The 17,892-nt window shown below is 35.7% G+C and overlaps 1 protein-coding gene across 3 annotated transcripts in view; it reads left to right on the top strand.

Annotated features, from left to right (window-relative positions):
• CHD5 (chromodomain helicase DNA binding protein 5) overlaps positions 1-17,892 on the top strand; it is a 2,140,358-nt gene that overhangs the window by 1,531,537 nt on the left and 590,929 nt on the right. For all 3 annotated transcript variants that reach the window (XM_044063016.1, XM_044063014.1, XM_044063013.1), the window contains exon 26: positions 17,485-17,618. In XM_044063016.1, coding sequence (XP_043918951.1) covers positions 17,485-17,618 — 134 coding nt within the window. The remainder of the gene's footprint in view (positions 1-17,484; positions 17,619-17,892) is intronic.

Here is a 17,892-nt window from a genome sequence, read left to right as displayed (position 1 = left end):
AACTTAACTCAACATTTGTAAATTATTTCTTTATTAATTATTTACATCTATATGGTTTACTATCAAAATTCCAAAAGACAGAACATTTTTCCATCAAAATGTTGAAATATAATATCGAAGATGAAAATAAAATTTTGCCTAAATGTCGAACATGATAAACACAATGATTGACATTAGACTTTCCAGACTTCCAATTTCAAAAGTCTGTGTGTCCTTTTATGTTTTAGCAGGGGCCACCTCCCTGCACCCCCACACCCCCTGCTTATTATATATACCAACACCGAGATCGCACTACAGTGAGGAAAAGGGTAAATTACCCGTTCTGCACTGTACCCCGGATCTCCATTCAAAACTTCAGGTTTATATTAGACCACTTTCTGTTTGACATTACGACAACTTAGAAACCATGCATTCGACCAACCTGTATTCAACTGCATGCCTTTCAGAATTTTGATAGTAAACACACACACACACAAACACATATATATATATATATATATATATATATATATATATATATATATATATATATATATATATATATATATATATATATATATATTCAAGAATATTTATATGTCCTCAAAACTCAAAATTCATATGGAGAGTTCAGTGTTCAACTAGTGTTCAATGAATCCTCCTCATGTGGCAGACTGCCGTCCCACACCCCCTAATTACATATACCAACTCTAAGATCGCACTACATTTGGGAAATGGCAGATTTCCTTATCCTTACGTTACCATTAAACATTAAAAAAGTAGATTTTGGGGAGGGGGGGTTGTGAGTTTTTTTTTTTTTTTTTTTTGATGTTCGAGTTTTTGGAAGCTCAGTCATATAATCTCATCTATATGAACTTCGAGTTTCTGAAAACTTGATCATCTGACATAGATCCATATTTATATATATATATATATATATATATATATACACACAATTTTTTTTTAAATTACATATTTCTGTATATGCTGTATTTACTTGATATGGATTTCTTTAAGGACTGAGTTGTGGCACAGTTAACTGACTGTAGGGATGGGTTTTATAAGTAACCTGTTAGGAGTGTGATGTTTTAATCTGAAGTTCCATTTGAATTAAAGAAGGAACAAAAGCGCTTATTGTAATTTCTGACTGCTTTCTTGGTTTCGGGGTTTTTGTTTTTTATTGTTGATTTGTAGTGAACAGTTATTTTTAGATATTAGTAAAAGTAAAGAGACCACTCACAGATATAAAAGCCATGACCCTTCTTATGAAGCTTTTGCACTCTTGTGGAGCTGATTATATACTACAACTGTAGGTGGTTTTACAATTAATGTCTTCAGTTTTATTTGTATAAACTGCAAGAAAGACCCACCCAAGCTAGGATTTTCTCTATGTAACACTATAAACCTCTTGTAGTGAAGGCAGATGGGATATATACAAATGACCCCTTAAGAACAAGCCTTTGTTTCTGCTACATGGCTTCTAAATGTCCATGACTTTTTACTTTTTTCTGCCCTGAATGTACCCATAAACACTTACAAATTAAAAAGTCATGGGCATTTGGAAGCCACATAATTAAACACAGGTGTACTCTTAACAGGTCATTTGCATATATTCCTTAGGCCTGTACTATAGGAGGTTTAATATATTACATAGTGGAAATCCTAGCTTGGCTGGGTCTTTCTTACAGTTTTTGCTTAAGGGGTTGTCTGTGTGAACGTTTTACTCGTTAGTTTTATTTGTATGTGAGGACTACAAAAAGATGTATCCTACCAGAAGGTATTGGCTCCTTCTAAATGGAAATGCAGCTAAACAAACATGAGTTTGTTAACTGGGTGAGTTAGCTGGTCTGAAAACCCGATTTAGTCACATCTTCGGCCTCAGTACAAACACATATATTAAGTGTAAAATGTTTGTATAGTCATTGATTATATAAACAATTACAAGTGAATGATTAACATTAATAAAATATGTAACTGCCATTACCAGTTACACAGAAAATACAGCATTCCAGAGTAATTACAAGAAAACATGACATTAAAGAACAACACAGCAAAAATAATATTTACAAGTATGAAATATGTTCATGTAGCTTCAGACAAGATGGTGGTTGAACATGTACAACACTAAGGCAGATATAAACAACTTGTTTAGTGATTTAAGGATGACTCCTGATGGTAAGTGTGACAAGCTCTCTTTACCCCAGGGCAGTAACTAAGGAGTCTCAATCCTCACCACTGTCTCTGCTAAGAGAGTGTCACTAAAAGCAGGGATAGAAATACACAATTTTCCCTAAGAGTACACCATGAACAGGTTCCAAACATGGGACTGGACTGTATGCTTCACTTCAGGTCCCCAAATGAGTCTCCACAAGAACCACTCCAGAGCAGTGTGTCCCAGTTCTAGGAATCTGACACACTCACTCTTAAATGTCTGATATTCACAAGTATACACAAACTATTGGGAAAGATTGACACAGATATATCTGCTGTATTTCTTTTCCCAAATTACAAGGTAATGGCTGTCACCAGTCAAATACCACAATACCCTTCAAAAGGGGTGTTCAATTATATTTGATAAAATAGATATTGAAACAAATGGTAGCATGTATCCCATGAAGCAAGGCTTTTTGGAGTAGCCCTGATGTTATCAAAAGCATCATAAACACTCTCAAGTTATTAAAACTATTAACTAAATAACCAGCCACAATGAGAAGTAGTAAACCATTTAATTAATAATAAATAAAATGATTTAAAGCATGTAAATACTGAATAACTGGTTCCAATAAACATCAGAGTTTCACACACAGGAAATATAAAAATAATACTGTAGAATAGATCTCACATTGCTTTTAGAAAACCTCTATCTAGCTGTAGTACCCTGACTATCTGAAGATTAACTGCCCCTATGTCATCTAAATACTTTAGCAAGGCAAGATTATACCCTTACTTTTACAAGGTAAGATGAAAAATTATGTCCACACTCCAGGCTGTTGTCTGTCCTCAGCGAGTGGAATACCTACTCTCCCAAAAACAACTGGACTACTACTGCTGAACAGCCCTGGGAAACTACTGAATAATAACCAAACTGACTCAAAATCTGTTTTTTTATAGCAGATCTTTTTCAAAAGTAACAGGAAGCTGCCATGAGAATTCTATTCTCATATCAGATTTTGAAAAGTAAACAGCTGCAGTGAAGATTCTATTCTTCCACCCCTGGCACACAATGACATCACATGTAAGTCAGCTGACTCTGCCATAACCCGCATTCAGAATTCTCTTTACAAAGAACATGTACATTTGGTCAGCCAGAACACCACTGTTTGACATTCAAACATCTTGCATAAATCAGAGTGATAATCAAAAGACAAACTTATTTACAAAATTATAGCTAGTCATGCTGGCATATGTAACACAGGGTAATTTACAATTTACAATTATTTACAAAACTTCAGCCAGTCATGCTAACACAGATAGCAATATCCAATATCTTCATAGTAAACTCGGATTATCCTTTGTAAGTGAAACAAATTAACAGTGTAAGGTAATTATCTGGTCATTTTAAAGTGGATGAAAATGTTTTGTGTAAAGTATCCAGATTTGAGATATAAACAACATTTGGGCTTGATACTTTTCCTTTGACCTTCTTCATTCTGAAGTGCAGAAGTAAACTTATTGCTGTCTGATGTGAATGCAGTAGCTGCAGTAGCTGTTAATCTAATATAGTTTATTGATTAGAGCAGACGGTGTAACACCTTCAAAAAATAGTTGACAACAATAAAAAGTCAACAAACAGAGCTCCAAAAAGTGAACAACCAGCAATTAAAATAGCACAGATAAAATATTCTCTGTACAAATAAGATCTGATGAATTCTTCAATATAAAAGCAATTTTTATTGGAATCACACACAAGTTAAGCGCTTTCATCCCTGTAGTACTGGGACTTCAGAACATTAAAACAAATCGACAGCAAGTTTAAATACATATCAAGAAACCCTAGCAAAGTCATGTGATACTCATTAAGTAATTAACAAGTTCAAAATAGAACAATCAAAATAAAAAAATTGATTGTGAAATATTAAAAATTATTATTATTATAAAAAAGTAGCTTAAAATCAAGTAAATATACTAAGAAGTGTTAGAATACTATTAAAAAATACACAAAACTGTGTATATTACAAACTCAACATTATCTGAAATTCACATATAGAAATCATACTTTTATAGATCTTGCTTTAGTCTTTAAAATGGGTAAAACAGAGATTTGTTCATTTAAGCCTGGTGGCATTGTTGCATTTAATTTAAGTTGCCACTCCAGCTCCCATCTTTCTATTAGGATTCTTAGGGATATCAAGGATACCAAATCTGAATTTTTTAAAACCCTGGCAGACTAATGTATGTTTATAAAGAATATTATTCAAATTTTCCTTAGCAATAGCATACTGATGCTCATAAATCCTTTTCCTCAGATGCCTCTCAGGTGTTCAAATAAAAATTTTACATTTCTTCCCATTTTAAAGACAAATAAGGGGCATTCACCTAAAACTTCCAATAAATCAGGGTTAGTTCTAATAACAACCCAATTTTTGTTCATGATGTCCTTAATTTATTTGAAGTCTGCTCCAAAAGATGCAACCATAGTGTTAGTATACACTTGCTTGTCAACTTGATTGGTAGCGACATGAGATGTATTTAGATCTGCCCCTAACAGGGGTTTGAATCTTGATCCCTCCTGTAAAACCTCCTCACTTAGTCTAAATAATAAATCATATGAGTAGCACATATTTAATCAAGGAGACTTTTCAAGTATGCCGTCCATCTCGGCTGATGGATTGCAGTCTGGAAATCAGTATGAAGTGTCTCTTGAACTTAATCGTATTCCTAATATTAATTTTCAAGACTGGATTAACAAGGACCTGTTTTTTTTTTTTTTTTTTTTTTCGTCTTATGGGGCCAAATCACAAGTGCAACAGCCACCTAAAACCTTCCCAAAGAAACTTTATGACTTTGAGAGTAAACTTAGGAAGGTACAGAATTTACAATGCAATAACTTGGGTCTATATTAGGACATCGAAATCACAGGTCAGCGAATGCCTGTTCGCCAACCAATAAACAGTGAACTGTCATTTCCGTGAATGGCCACTTCAGCAAATTTTTTCCTAGGGGAAAAAAATTGCTTGACCAAGCAGAAACGAGACAGGATTACAAACCTATCAAAGTGGGGTGGTTTGCCCCCAACACCACTCAATGTGAGGGGCTGTGCCCCTACACCCTCCAACAAAATATACCAATTCCAAGCTCACACTACAGTGGTGAAAATGGCAAATCCACAACTATGGCCAAGCAGTTTTTCCCCCTAGGAAAAAATTTGCTGTAGTGGTCGTTTGCGGAAATGACAGTTCACTGTTTATTGGTCGTCAAACAGGTGTTTGCTGTCCTGTGCTTTCAGTGTGCTAATGTAGACCTGATAACTTATATCTTAATGATTGTATTATGCATAAACAAATACTGAAAGGTTTAAGAATGCGTATTAAGCATAAACAAATACTGAAAGGTTTAAGAATGCATACATTTCCTAATGGGCTGTTTATTAATGACAGTGAATTGAATGAACTATTAGATATGTTCGGCAGACATGGGTTAGAGCTTTTACATTTTATTATTAAACTCAACAATGCTAACATAAAGAAATATTTAGAAGAGCTTAATATTCTTAATGAACAGATTTTACAGGATTTGTTGTTTGAGTTTAATGTTCCAAAACATGAACAAGTTAAAATTATTTTAGAACAGAAACAGAAAAAGTATGTCAGAGATGAGGAGGAATATCTTAAATGTATTACTTACCCAGTACCTAAAGCCTATTTTAGTGAGTCAGGATGTCCTTTGGATTCTGGTAGTGGCTGTCATTCTAATGGTTTTCATAGAACAGTGGAGGGGCATGATCAACATCAAGATAATGGAATCAGGGCATACAAGGGGCTAAAGATTATGACACAAAATATCCACCATTCCGAAGATCAGAACGGACTGGGAACAGAAATAGAATATTTTTTTTTACCCCAGGCCCATACCCCGAAGAATCTTCAGAACAAAGGGAGGGGACAGAATTGGAAGAACAATTACAGGGACAGGAATTAATTTTACCTAGGGTATCAGCAAATGAGAACACCAGTGGTAATATCCTGACAGCTTTTGAGGGGAAGATGTTGTCCCTTTAATTATACAACTTTTCTCTTTTTAAAAAATGTTTTAAATTTGTCCCCTCTAAACTACAGGCTACTGATGTTTTAACAGAGTTAAAACTCTTCACGAGAAGTTAAACTTCAAGACCAGACATTGGGAGATCCCAGCTAATAGTCACATTTTTCAGAAAAAAAGTAATTTTACTCCTCCCATTCACCCAACAATTGCAGCATTTGAAAAAGTTTGCACCCCTGAGATTTTCACATTGATAAATGAAAATAAGCAAAAATTTTATAATTTAACTTTACAAGAACACAAATTGTTGAAGCAACTTAGATCTAATGATACTATATGTGTCATGAAACCTGATAAGGGTGGAGGGGTAGTTTTAGTTGATAAGGTGGACTATATTGGTCAAATGCTTGATGTTTTTCATGATAAAGACAAGTATATGGAGATATCACATAATGAAATCCATATAGCATACAGGAAAATACAGTTATTTTTAGAGGATGCTATGTTTCAAGGGGATATTTCTGAGGACTTAGTTGATTTTTTGAGTAATGACCATCAACTTATTCCTGTGGCCTTTAGCATTCCAAAGGTTCATAGAAATATTTATCAATCCCTATATAGAGTTACAATTGCGGCACACAACAGTCCCACCTACCCCCTGGGTGTGTTAATTCATAGGTTGTTAAAAATGCTATTACCTCCATCAACTACTTGCATAAAGAATCTTTGGATTTATGTTTTATTTTTATTTAATATTTGTTTACAGGGAAAGTCCAACTTGGAACAAAGCCAATTTTCAATGGAGGCCCAGGAAGAAACGCTCATGACTCATGTCTTTGTAATGTGGGAGGAAACCAGAGCACCCACACAGACTCAAGGATATGCAGACTCCACACAGAAGGTACCCCAGCTGAGAATCGAACTGGAGATCCTCTTGCTGTGAGGCAACAATGCAACTGCTTCACCACTGTGCCGATTTTCTTTCCAGAATTAATCAAGAGTGGTACAGTGAGGGCTTTCAAGATGGATGCACACTGAATAACAGCTTGTAGCTAGCTCTCCGAGTGTGAAAACAGAAACTCAGCAGAGAAGGCCAGTAGACTTGTGTTTATGGGTAAATTTCAATAAATGGCTCATAAGTACACTGCCTGGATGCCAAGAATAAAGAAACACAGAATGCCTGGAAAAAAATCAGCTATAAAAAGTGAGGAAGAAACACTTCCAGGAGAGAGTTCTGCAGCTGTTCAGCAAAAAGTAATGCAACCTTCAGATGTGATTTCCAATAACCTGCAGGAAGATATAAGACAACTGCATACAGACCTGTTTAAAATAAGCAAAACACTGGTAGAGTATATCAACACAAACAACAAAAGGCTGGAACAAATGGAAGAAGCTTTAAATAGATATTCAGATGAGATGATAAAGCTGCAAAAATCAGAGGTTGAAATGAAGAAAAGGCTGGCTTAATATGAGACTGCTCAGGAAGAGATGTTTTAAAAAATAATAGAATTAGTGGACAGAACATGTAGGGAAAACATGAAATTTTCAGCTATACCTGAGAAGCTGGAAGGAACAGACTGCAATAATTTTATGAAATTACAAATAAGCAATGAGGCTGGTATCCCACAGCTGGAACTGTTAGTTGAATGGGCACATCATGTCTATGGTCCAAACCTAGCCATAAGGAAACAACCTAGACCTATAATAGTAAGGATGCAATCCTACCAGCAGAAGGAATTGATTCTAACAAAACTGTGGAAGAAGGGGCAAAATACTAAAAGTGGGAGAGAGCAGAGTGTTTCTGGAGAATGATTACTCATTGTACACAAGGCAAAAGAGAAGTAAATTCATTCCACTGTTCAGAAAATGTCGAAGTAGGTGTGAGATTCAAACTGCTGTATCCAGCTGTCTTCAAGGTATTCTTCCCTGGAGGGACAAAATCATTTTTTGATGAAATGCACGCTAAGGAGGAAATAGGTAGGTAATAAGCTATCGGCCCTAGGGCCCATACAAGCCTAGATAAAAAATGTACCCTGGCTTTCGCCACCCAAGAAAATTATTTTCCTGTGCCCCTGTCAAGCAGAGCTACAGAAGTGATCCCTGGGGTGAATTTACCATTTCCCATCCAATCATAAATAAACAACCTCTGCAAGGCTCGAACCCAGGACCCTACATACCATAGCCAAAGTGATTTACCACTAAGCCATGTCAGCTATAAAATAAACACCCTGTGCAGGTCTTGAACCCAGGACCCATTACACTATAGTTGTAGTAGTTAACCAATAAGCCATCACAGCAGCAAAAATATATATATATATTCAATCTGTAAAGCTCTTTCCAGTGGGGAGAATCAAACCTTGCACCTTGTGGTTGAAAGGTATACACCTTAACCATTGTACCACTGGCCTTCCAACAAAAATTGAGCTGTTTAACAGAAGGAGATTCTACTTCTTGTTCTTCTGGTAATAAAGACCACAGAGAGACTGTACCTGTGAAACCTTTTCCCATATTTCAACAGAAAACGTTGGAGAGAAGGAAGAGAGCATGAGAGCTGACTAGAAGAATCAAGAGTAAGTTGGAAATTAAACAGACTCGATTTGGATGATGGAGAAGAACAATAATAAAATCAGTAACAATGTGGGATTGCAATGCAATCATTATATTTGTGACATATGACAGAACAGGAAAATCTGAAAATATTGGACTTTTTCAAAATCTGTTTGATGTGTGGGGGACTCTAAAGTATATGCCCTACTTCATGTCATTGTTTGGAAAAATGCTTTGGGGAGGGGAAGTGAGGGGAGAAAACTAACTGAAAGTAAAGAAACCACTTTATTTTCTTAATAGTAGTGTATTTGTGGTGCATGGTTTTCTTTGCATGCTATTTCTAAGTGTAATGGGGATTGTAAACAGGTGTTTTTCTTTTTCTCCCCTCTTTTTTTTGTACAATTTTGAGAAATATAGGCAATACAATGACCAAAAAAAAAAGGGAGCCTGGTTAAAAAGGCACAACAAAGTTCAAATGAATGTGCTGTTTTTCATTATTGCATGGGGAAATGAATGATTAAGGACTTTTGCTTTAAGAGAGAGAGCAAGTAAATTAAAAAGAATATTGAATAGTATGAGTCTTTCTTTCTAGCAGTTGCATGTAAGTATAGTAAGTAGCATTTCTGCAGTTGATCTTCATGTCTTCATGGAGACAATCTGATAAAGAGAACTGGAGGCAGTGTGGTGGAAGGGGACTGGCTGAGGGAAAAGAAAAAAAGAACAGAGAAATTGGCTAGAACATAATGTTTTCTGAAAATAATCAGGGGTTTTCCCCAGGTGTGACAGCTTTAAACATAATGCAAAACCCATTAGAGCTGACGTAAAGTTTTCCCAGTTTAAAATGCATGGGGATATTAATATAAGCAAGTGCTTTTGTTTTTTTCTTTGTTCAGTTTTAAAAAATGTAGGCACTACAATGAAGAAAAGAAAAAGGAGGAGGGGAGGAGATGGGGGAAAGAGGAATGGTCTGGTTAAGAGTGTGACAAAAGAAAATAAGTGTACTTTTTCCCATGCTTGTGACTGGGTTAAAACCGTAGGCATTAACCAGTAACAAGTTTATTACAAAGCATGTAAATGAAAAAAAAATGAATATTGTAAGGCTTTTTTTCTGATAAACAAGGTACCCTTAGCAGTTTTGTGTTTGGTTTGCATGTCACTTGAAGACAATTTGATAAAGAGAAATGGCTTGGAGAAAGTGCTTACTGAAAGCATTCATGTGTTTTCTCAACTGGGAAAGCTATAAAGACATACAAAATCAAATAGCACTTACTAGTAGCACAGGCATGCATCTTAGCATGACTAACCTTTCTTTTTGGTTAACTTTACCCTGTCTGTGTAGCTATCAACTTAGAACATATGTTCTTACTGGGAAGCAAAACTTCAATATTTGAAGTTCTATGTATTTTTGTGTGTTATTAAGTTAATAGATTTTAGGAGGGTTTTGAGGGGGTTTGTTCTGTTTGAGGGCTTTCAAAAAAAAACAAAAAGTTATATAAGATAAGGCATAGATACAACTGGATATGACAAGAAACAACTATATAAAAGACCTACCTGCCCAACAGTATGTACATGCAGCATAAAAGCTGGAACTATACATTTAACAAAAAAAAATTATACATAAAAGTTGGTAATAATAACTACATAAGAAAATGATGTTTTCTGTAATGTCTTTCAATCTGAATGGTCTTACAGATAAACATAAAACAGAAAGATAGTGAATTATATTAAAAATGTAGAAGGCAAATAGCAATGCTATAGGAGACACACCTAGAAAGAACTGAACGATTTTGATAAAGAAAGGTTTTCAGGATGGCTATTCAGGGGAATATCTGGGGCAAAGGAAAAGAGGAGTACTTATATTAATTGCAATAGTAGCTTCAGTAGTGATAGAAGAGGGGAAAAATAATAATGGAAGATGCATAGTACTAAGGGGCTACTGGCTAGGGAGAATGATTACACTGGCATGCATTTACTTCCTCCCTAAAACTGATATAATGGAGCTTAGAAAATTCTTGGAGAAATAATCAGCTTTCAGCAAGGAATACTACTTATAAGTGGAGACTGGAATTTGGTTTGCAACAGTGAATATGTGTCTGGGGAACCTAGAAGAGAAAATATAACAAAAGGGGGGTAGATTTTTGAAGACATTTATGAACGTGTTTGGCCTGGAAGATGTGACTTCAGCACTAAAAGTTGGGAGTGAATTTACATATTATTCACTGAGATACAAAAGCTGGGCTAGGCTAGATAGATTTTATATCTCACAGAAACATGTGGGACTTAACTGAAGGTCATGAAACTGGAAACATATAATAAAGGGGGGGTAGAGTTTTGAAGAAATTTATGAAAATGTTTGGCCTGAAAGGTGTGAATTCAGTACTAAAAGTTGGGTGTGTATTTACACATTACTCACTGAGATACAAAAACTGGGCTAGACTAAAATAGATTTATCTCAGAGGAGCATGTGGGACGTAACTGAAGGTCTTGAAACACACCCAGTAACTATTTTAGATCATGCACCAATAATAACTAAAGCAAAAATGCAAGGTAATGAAATAAAAATTAGACACTGGCACTTTCCCACCTATTGGTTGAAAAGAGAGGATTTCAAGGAATGGGTTTTGGAATTAATTCAGGTGCTACTAGAGAAGATAGAATTTTCTTCCTGAAAACATAGCTACGGAGTGGGATGAAATTGTATTGGAGTTTAAAACTAGGGTGGAATAAAAGAAAGGGATATATGGTTAAAAACAGTGACAAGAATTATTTCGAGGGATTGACAAATGTTAAAATATTGCAAAATAGGGGGAATCTGTCACAACAATAAAAGGAACAACTGCAGAATGCTAAACAGAAAATAAGGGATTACTTCGACAATATACACAAGTTTAGAAAGATTGCTGTTAAGCAACTTTTTTTGCCGATAATTCTAAAGCACAAAAACTTTTAGCACAACAACTCAGGCAACAGAAAGTGGAAAGGGCTGTCACCAAGCTTAGAGAACCTATAACAAAGAAGATAACAAGAGACCCTGCAGAAGTATTAAAAATATTTTGGAAATTTTGTGAAACGTTTGTATAAAACAGAGAAATATGGAACTCGGGAAAAGGTACAAATGGAAATATTTATGGAAGAATTAAATATGCCCATGTTAGAGGTAGATGAAGCTCAATTAATAACATTTAGGATAGGAAGGGATGAGACCAAATGGCTATGTATAACCAATCTACAGAATGTCCCCAGGAATAAATGGCATTCCTGTGGAAGTCAGGAGGAAAAAACTGATAAAGATCTGGAAGGTTTTGTTTAACAGTATTGTAAGAGGAGGAGAAGTAGCATCATCCTTGAAGAAGACGGTGGTATTGTTAATACCTAAAGAGGGTAAAGGTCCATCAGATCCAGCTTCATACAGGCCCATTTCAATACTAAACCATAATTATAAAGGTTTGTATGTTTATAATGGCTGAAAGTGATAACAAAATTGATAGATATGGATCAGTGCGGTTTGTGGAGGGGAGGCAAACATTTGACAATATTAACAGAATATTGATGATCCAGAGGGAGGCAGAATGTAAGAAATACCACTTTTATTGGTGGGTCTTGATGCAGAGAAAGCATTTGACAGAGTACACTGGGACTTCATGAGCAGGGCAATGGGAGCATTTGCTTTCCCTGATACAGTTATAAGGTTGATTAGAAGAATATATGAGGGATCTAAGGTGCAAATTAAGGTGGATGGAGCCCTCTCTGATAATTTCTAATTGAGTAGAGGAACCAGGCAGGGTTGTCCATTTTCCCCTTTGTTGTTTGCATTATATTTAGAAGCATTGGCAAAGAAAATAAGGGATTCAGAAATTCAAAGCTATAATTGGTATGGTAGTCAGGAAAAGCTGGCTCTATTTGCAGATGACATTATTTTATACATGACAAAACCAGAAAGGGACATTACAATGTTGTGGGACATTTTAAGACAGTTTCAAATCTTCTCAGGATACAAAATTAATGAAGCTAAATCAAAGGCAATAGTGGTAAATTATGTACCTACACACAAATTGTTCCAACTATATCCATATTTATGGGGACATGCTAAAATAAAGTATTTAGGAGTATGGATTAGAAATGACTGTTGTGGCAGCTAAGGATATGTGGGATAAGACTGAACAGAAGATAATACAAAAATTGAGAAACTGGAAGCTTTGTTATATGGCTGTGGATACTAAGATACAAGCCCATTAAAATGTTTTTAGTCCCTTTAGTCTTATACACAGGTCAGGCATATTTTCATTAAAGGAGAAGGTGTGGGTAGCAATTAAATAAGAGTTGAAGGATTTTATCTGGGAAAGGAAGACAACAAGGGTCAAGTGGGATAAGCTGATTCTTCCAATAGAACAAGGCAGACTCGGATTACCCAATTTGAGGGGGTATTTTAGAGCAACACAATGTTAAGGCTCTTGTACATAGCATAAGCAAAAAACTATATTTCAAAGTGGAAAGGAATGATTCTGATACAGGGAGGAAGCTCAAGAAATAAAGAGAGATTGGGATTTTGGATGCAGACTCTTAAGGAGAACAACAAAAATCATACAGAGTATTATATTAACAAAATAGCAGGGAGGATTCTAAGAACCAGACCAGCACAAGAATGGAGGAAAGAGATTTTGCCAATAGGATGACTGTGGTCAGGGATACAAATAATAGGGGCTGGAATTTATTGGAGAAAATTGGCAAAGAAATCAAGGTATTGGGAGCAAATAACCAGAAAGAAAAAGACAATAGAATAGGAAAAGGCCACACATTTATTTGGACTGCAGTTTAGAGATTGCCTTCATTATCAAGGATTGATATAGTATAGGCAATGAGAAGGAAATAGGGGGCTCCTGAATGAAAGACCAGCACTGGTAGAGTTTTTATAGGATCTAGAACAGAAGCTGCTGTTAAGAAAGGAATAATTAAAGCATATAAAATGCTACATGATAATTATAAGAATCAGAGGAGCTTAGAAAGTATTAGGAAGAGAGATTGGATAAGCAATTCACAAAGAGACAGTAGGAAGATATATGTACATCTCCCAAATATGCAACAAAGTCTAGAAGATTTAGGATCTTTGACTGGAAGTGTTTACATAGGTATTTTTATACCCCAAGTAGACTCCAAAGAATTTTTCCTCAGGTGGATAGCAAGTGTTGGAGGTGTGACAGGCAAAAAAGAGGTGGTTGGGAACATATGGTTTGGGAGTGTAATGAGCTAGCAGACTTTAGGGATTCCCTGCAGATCAGTCTGTCAGATGCTGGGTGAGCAGATTGGATTGACTTGGGAGATGATTTTTTTTGCGTAATGATACAGAATCGGAATTGCCTAGCATAGTAAAGCCTTGCGGAGTCTAATTATGGTGGCTGCCAAAAAAGCAATTACTAGAAAATGGAAATCAAAGTCTAGACCAACTTTAGTAGAAGCAGTGAATATAGTAACAGAGATAAAAACAACTGGAATTGGGATGTTTAGAAAAAGGGAGGAAGCAAACTACATAAGAGAAAATGGGAATTGTGGGAACAATATATGCAGAGCAGGAACGAGGTTTAAGAGGCAGGATTTGAATGAGCCATATAATGCTTAACTTACAATGGCTGGACATATTATACAGAAATAAGCAACTCCTCACCAAAGCAGCTAGGATTTCAGTTGCAAATTCGCACCTTATCTCCACCCTACTTTATGCCTCTCCAATATATACTAACCTAAGGCAATGCGATCTAAATAAACTCAAGACCTGCTACAACAAAATCACCAAATTCGCCACCGGGGCATCCTACCACAGTCAGCACTGTCTCTCACTTACTGAACTAGGCTGGCTAGAACTCACTCACCTCCTTCAATGGTATCAACTCACACTCGCCCACAAACTGGTTAACCATCCTCTAAAGGTCCCATCCCTCCAGTATCTACTCCAACCCTATCTCACCACCAGACCACTACGATCCAGCAACAAAAATCAATTACAAGTTACTAGAGCCAATAACACTGCCGGAGAAGCACTATTCTCCAGCGCTATAGCCAAATTATGGAACACCCCCCCCCCCCACAATAACCTCTCTACCATCATGCACCCAATTCAAAGCTTTACTTAAAGTGCACCTAAAAACATGCTGGCTATGCCCTTGTAACTCTCCCCTCTAACTTCTCCCACTCCATCTACCCTCTACCTCTCTTCCACCCCACAAACTGCCTTTGATTACAGCAAGCTCTGATACTTCCATGCCTATCTACTTATTATATGGCAGTAACTTCTTATTGTAACAATTGTTAATATCTCCTATGACTTCGTGGATAGAACAGATGCTAGTTATCTACTGATTGTACTATGTTCTTCATCTGTACCTATGTTTGTAATATTTTAATTGCTAGGATTCTTAATCTGTAACTATGTAATATTTTAATTTGTGGAGCATTTCTCCCCGGACCTCCGCTGAAAATGGACCTGCGTCCAGTTGGACATTCCCAGTCAACAAATGTAAATAAAGAAATAATAAGTGATATATTATGTTTGCAACTACAGTTGTTTCAATGTCTGTGATTTGTACTATTTGCAACTAAACTGGTGTCATGTTGGTTTTTCATTTGTATAAATGTAAGATTTCATATGTCATGTGTGAAAATTTAATAAAGATATTTGTTGGAAAAAAGGAGTGGTACAGTGAGAAATGTAGTTTTACCACCATTGATGTTGTTGATCTCTCTTTACCTGCATACCTCATCAGGAGGGACTTTCCTTATTTTTTGAAGCTATTAGAGACTTGACCCCTCTAAGCAAATCAATGTTGAATTTTGTGATGGAGGTTATGGAAATTATTTGGAACAACAATTTTTTAACTTTTGAAGGTGAGTTTTTTAAACAGAGCAAAGGTGTTGCAATGGATGCAAGTTGTGCACCCATACATGCTAATTTAGTATTGTATGCATGGGAGATGAAATGTTTTTAATTCTAAGTTTAATGAGAAACGGGTTATTTATTTGCATTACCTAAATGACATCTTTATCCTTTGGAGGGAGATTACAAGATACGGATTGCTTGTTGGATTATCTTAACAATGTCTCTCCATTTTTCAAGTTTACAAGCACCCATTCAGATACTAGTATTGGCTACCTTGATATTGCTCTTTACAGTGATGAGTTAAATGGTATCTTTGCATCTAAAATTTTCAGAAAGGATACATTGTCTAATAGCTATTTGGATTTCCAAAGTAACCACCCACATTATACTAAAAAGAATATATTTAAGGGGCAACTGGTTCGTGCTTCTAGAATGCATTCCAGTTTTTTTTTTAACTTTAAGCTTGAAGTAGGTAAAATTGTACAGATGTTTCTGGAAAGGAGGTACCTACGTGATTTATTATTTAGAATAAGTGAGGAAGTTTTATAGGGATGGGGATCACAATTCAAACCCCTATTGGGGACAGATCTAAATACATCTCATGTCACTACCAAATAAGCTGACAAACAATTATATACCAACACTTTGGCTATACCTTTTGGAGCAGGCTTCAAAGAAATGAATGACAGCGTGACCAAAAATTGGGTTTATTTTCAGAACTAACCCTGATTTATTGGATGTTTTAGGTGAATGCCCCTTATTTGTCTTTGAAATGGGAAGAAGTTTAAAATTTTCATTTGAATACCCAAAACCACAGGCCCCTTAATTTCAGTGGTACCACTCGTTGTGGAGCCTGTCATCAATGTTCCTGTATTTTAGAATGTTCTACTTTAGTCTTAGAATTTACCTTTTAGTATTTATTTGAAAAATGGGAATTGTGCCACTGGAGGCATTATTTATATTGCCATCTGTGAGTCATGTCAATTCTTTCAAGTGGGTAAAACTGAGAGGCAGCTCAGGAAAGGAGTGATGGGCATCAGTATGCTATTGCTAAGGAAAATGTTAATAATGTTCTTTATAAACATACATTAGTCTGCCAGGGTTTTAAAAAATTCAGATTTGGTATCCTTGATATTATCCCTAAGAATCCTAATAGAAATACTGGAGCTGGAGTGGCAACTTAAATTAAATGCAACAATGCCACCAGGCTTAAATGAACACATTTCTGTTTTACCCATTTTAAAGACTAAAGCAAGATCTATAACTGTATGATTTATATATATGAATTTCAGATACTGCTGAGTTTGTATTATGCACAATTTTGTGTATTTTAATAGTATTCTAACACTTCTTAGTATGTTTACTTGATTTTAAGTTACCTTTTTATTATAATCATTTTTAATATTTTACAATTCTTTTTTATTTGGATTGTTTTATTTTGAACTTGTTAATTACTTGAGTATCGCATGACTTTGCTAGGGTTTATTTATGTATTTAAACTTACTGTCAATTGTTCTAAAGAAGCCCCAGTACTACAGGGATGAAAGCACTTAACCTGTGTGTGATTTCAATAAAAATTGCTTCTATATTGAATTCATCGGACCCTTACTTTGTACAGAGAACACTTTCTCTGCTGTTTTAATTGCTAGTTGTTCACTTTTTGGAGCCCTGTTTATTGGATTAGAAGTCTTAGTTTGTTGGGCTGTTTTCCCACGCTGTGTGTTTTAACAATAAAAAGAAGAAAAGATAAAAATAAACGTTATTAAGTGATATTTCTGCAAATTAGTGACAAAAGCAGAACAATCAGCTTTCCCCACTCAAAGGATTCTGGTATGTCATGTCAATTTCTTATCAAAGAAGGTATAACAATGTTACATATTTGATGTTTACAGGTTCTTGGATTTAATGCTCGACAGAGGAAGGCCTTTTTGAATGCCATTATGAGGTGGGGTATGCCACCCCAGGATGCTTTCAACTCCCACTGGCTGGTACGCGACTTGCGTGGAAAGAGTGAGAAGGAGTTCAGGTAATTGTAAAATAATATAGCTTGGAGTTTCTGAGAATAGAGGTGTGGTATAAAATAGTCTGTAGTCTCAAATGACAGAACAGTTATTTTTTATTACTACAGTTGAAGAAACTGATTTTAGCCTTTACGATGTTGCAGTAGTGGGGTGGGGAGTTTGGCATACTGGTTAAGGTCCTTAATAAGTATGCCAAATACAGACATAAGATACAGGGTTTGATTCTGACCTCAGGCTATTGGCTTGACTTAAAAATGGCCCTTCGGTGCAGTTAGCGTA

This window comes from Protopterus annectens, chromosome 2.part1 (assembly GCF_019279795.1).
Source record: "Protopterus annectens isolate FY-2018-M chromosome 2.part1, PAN1.0, whole genome shotgun sequence".
NCBI lineage: Eukaryota > Metazoa > Chordata > Ceratodontiformes > Protopteridae > Protopterus > Protopterus annectens.
This window is presented reverse-complemented; position numbering and strand designations above follow the sequence as displayed.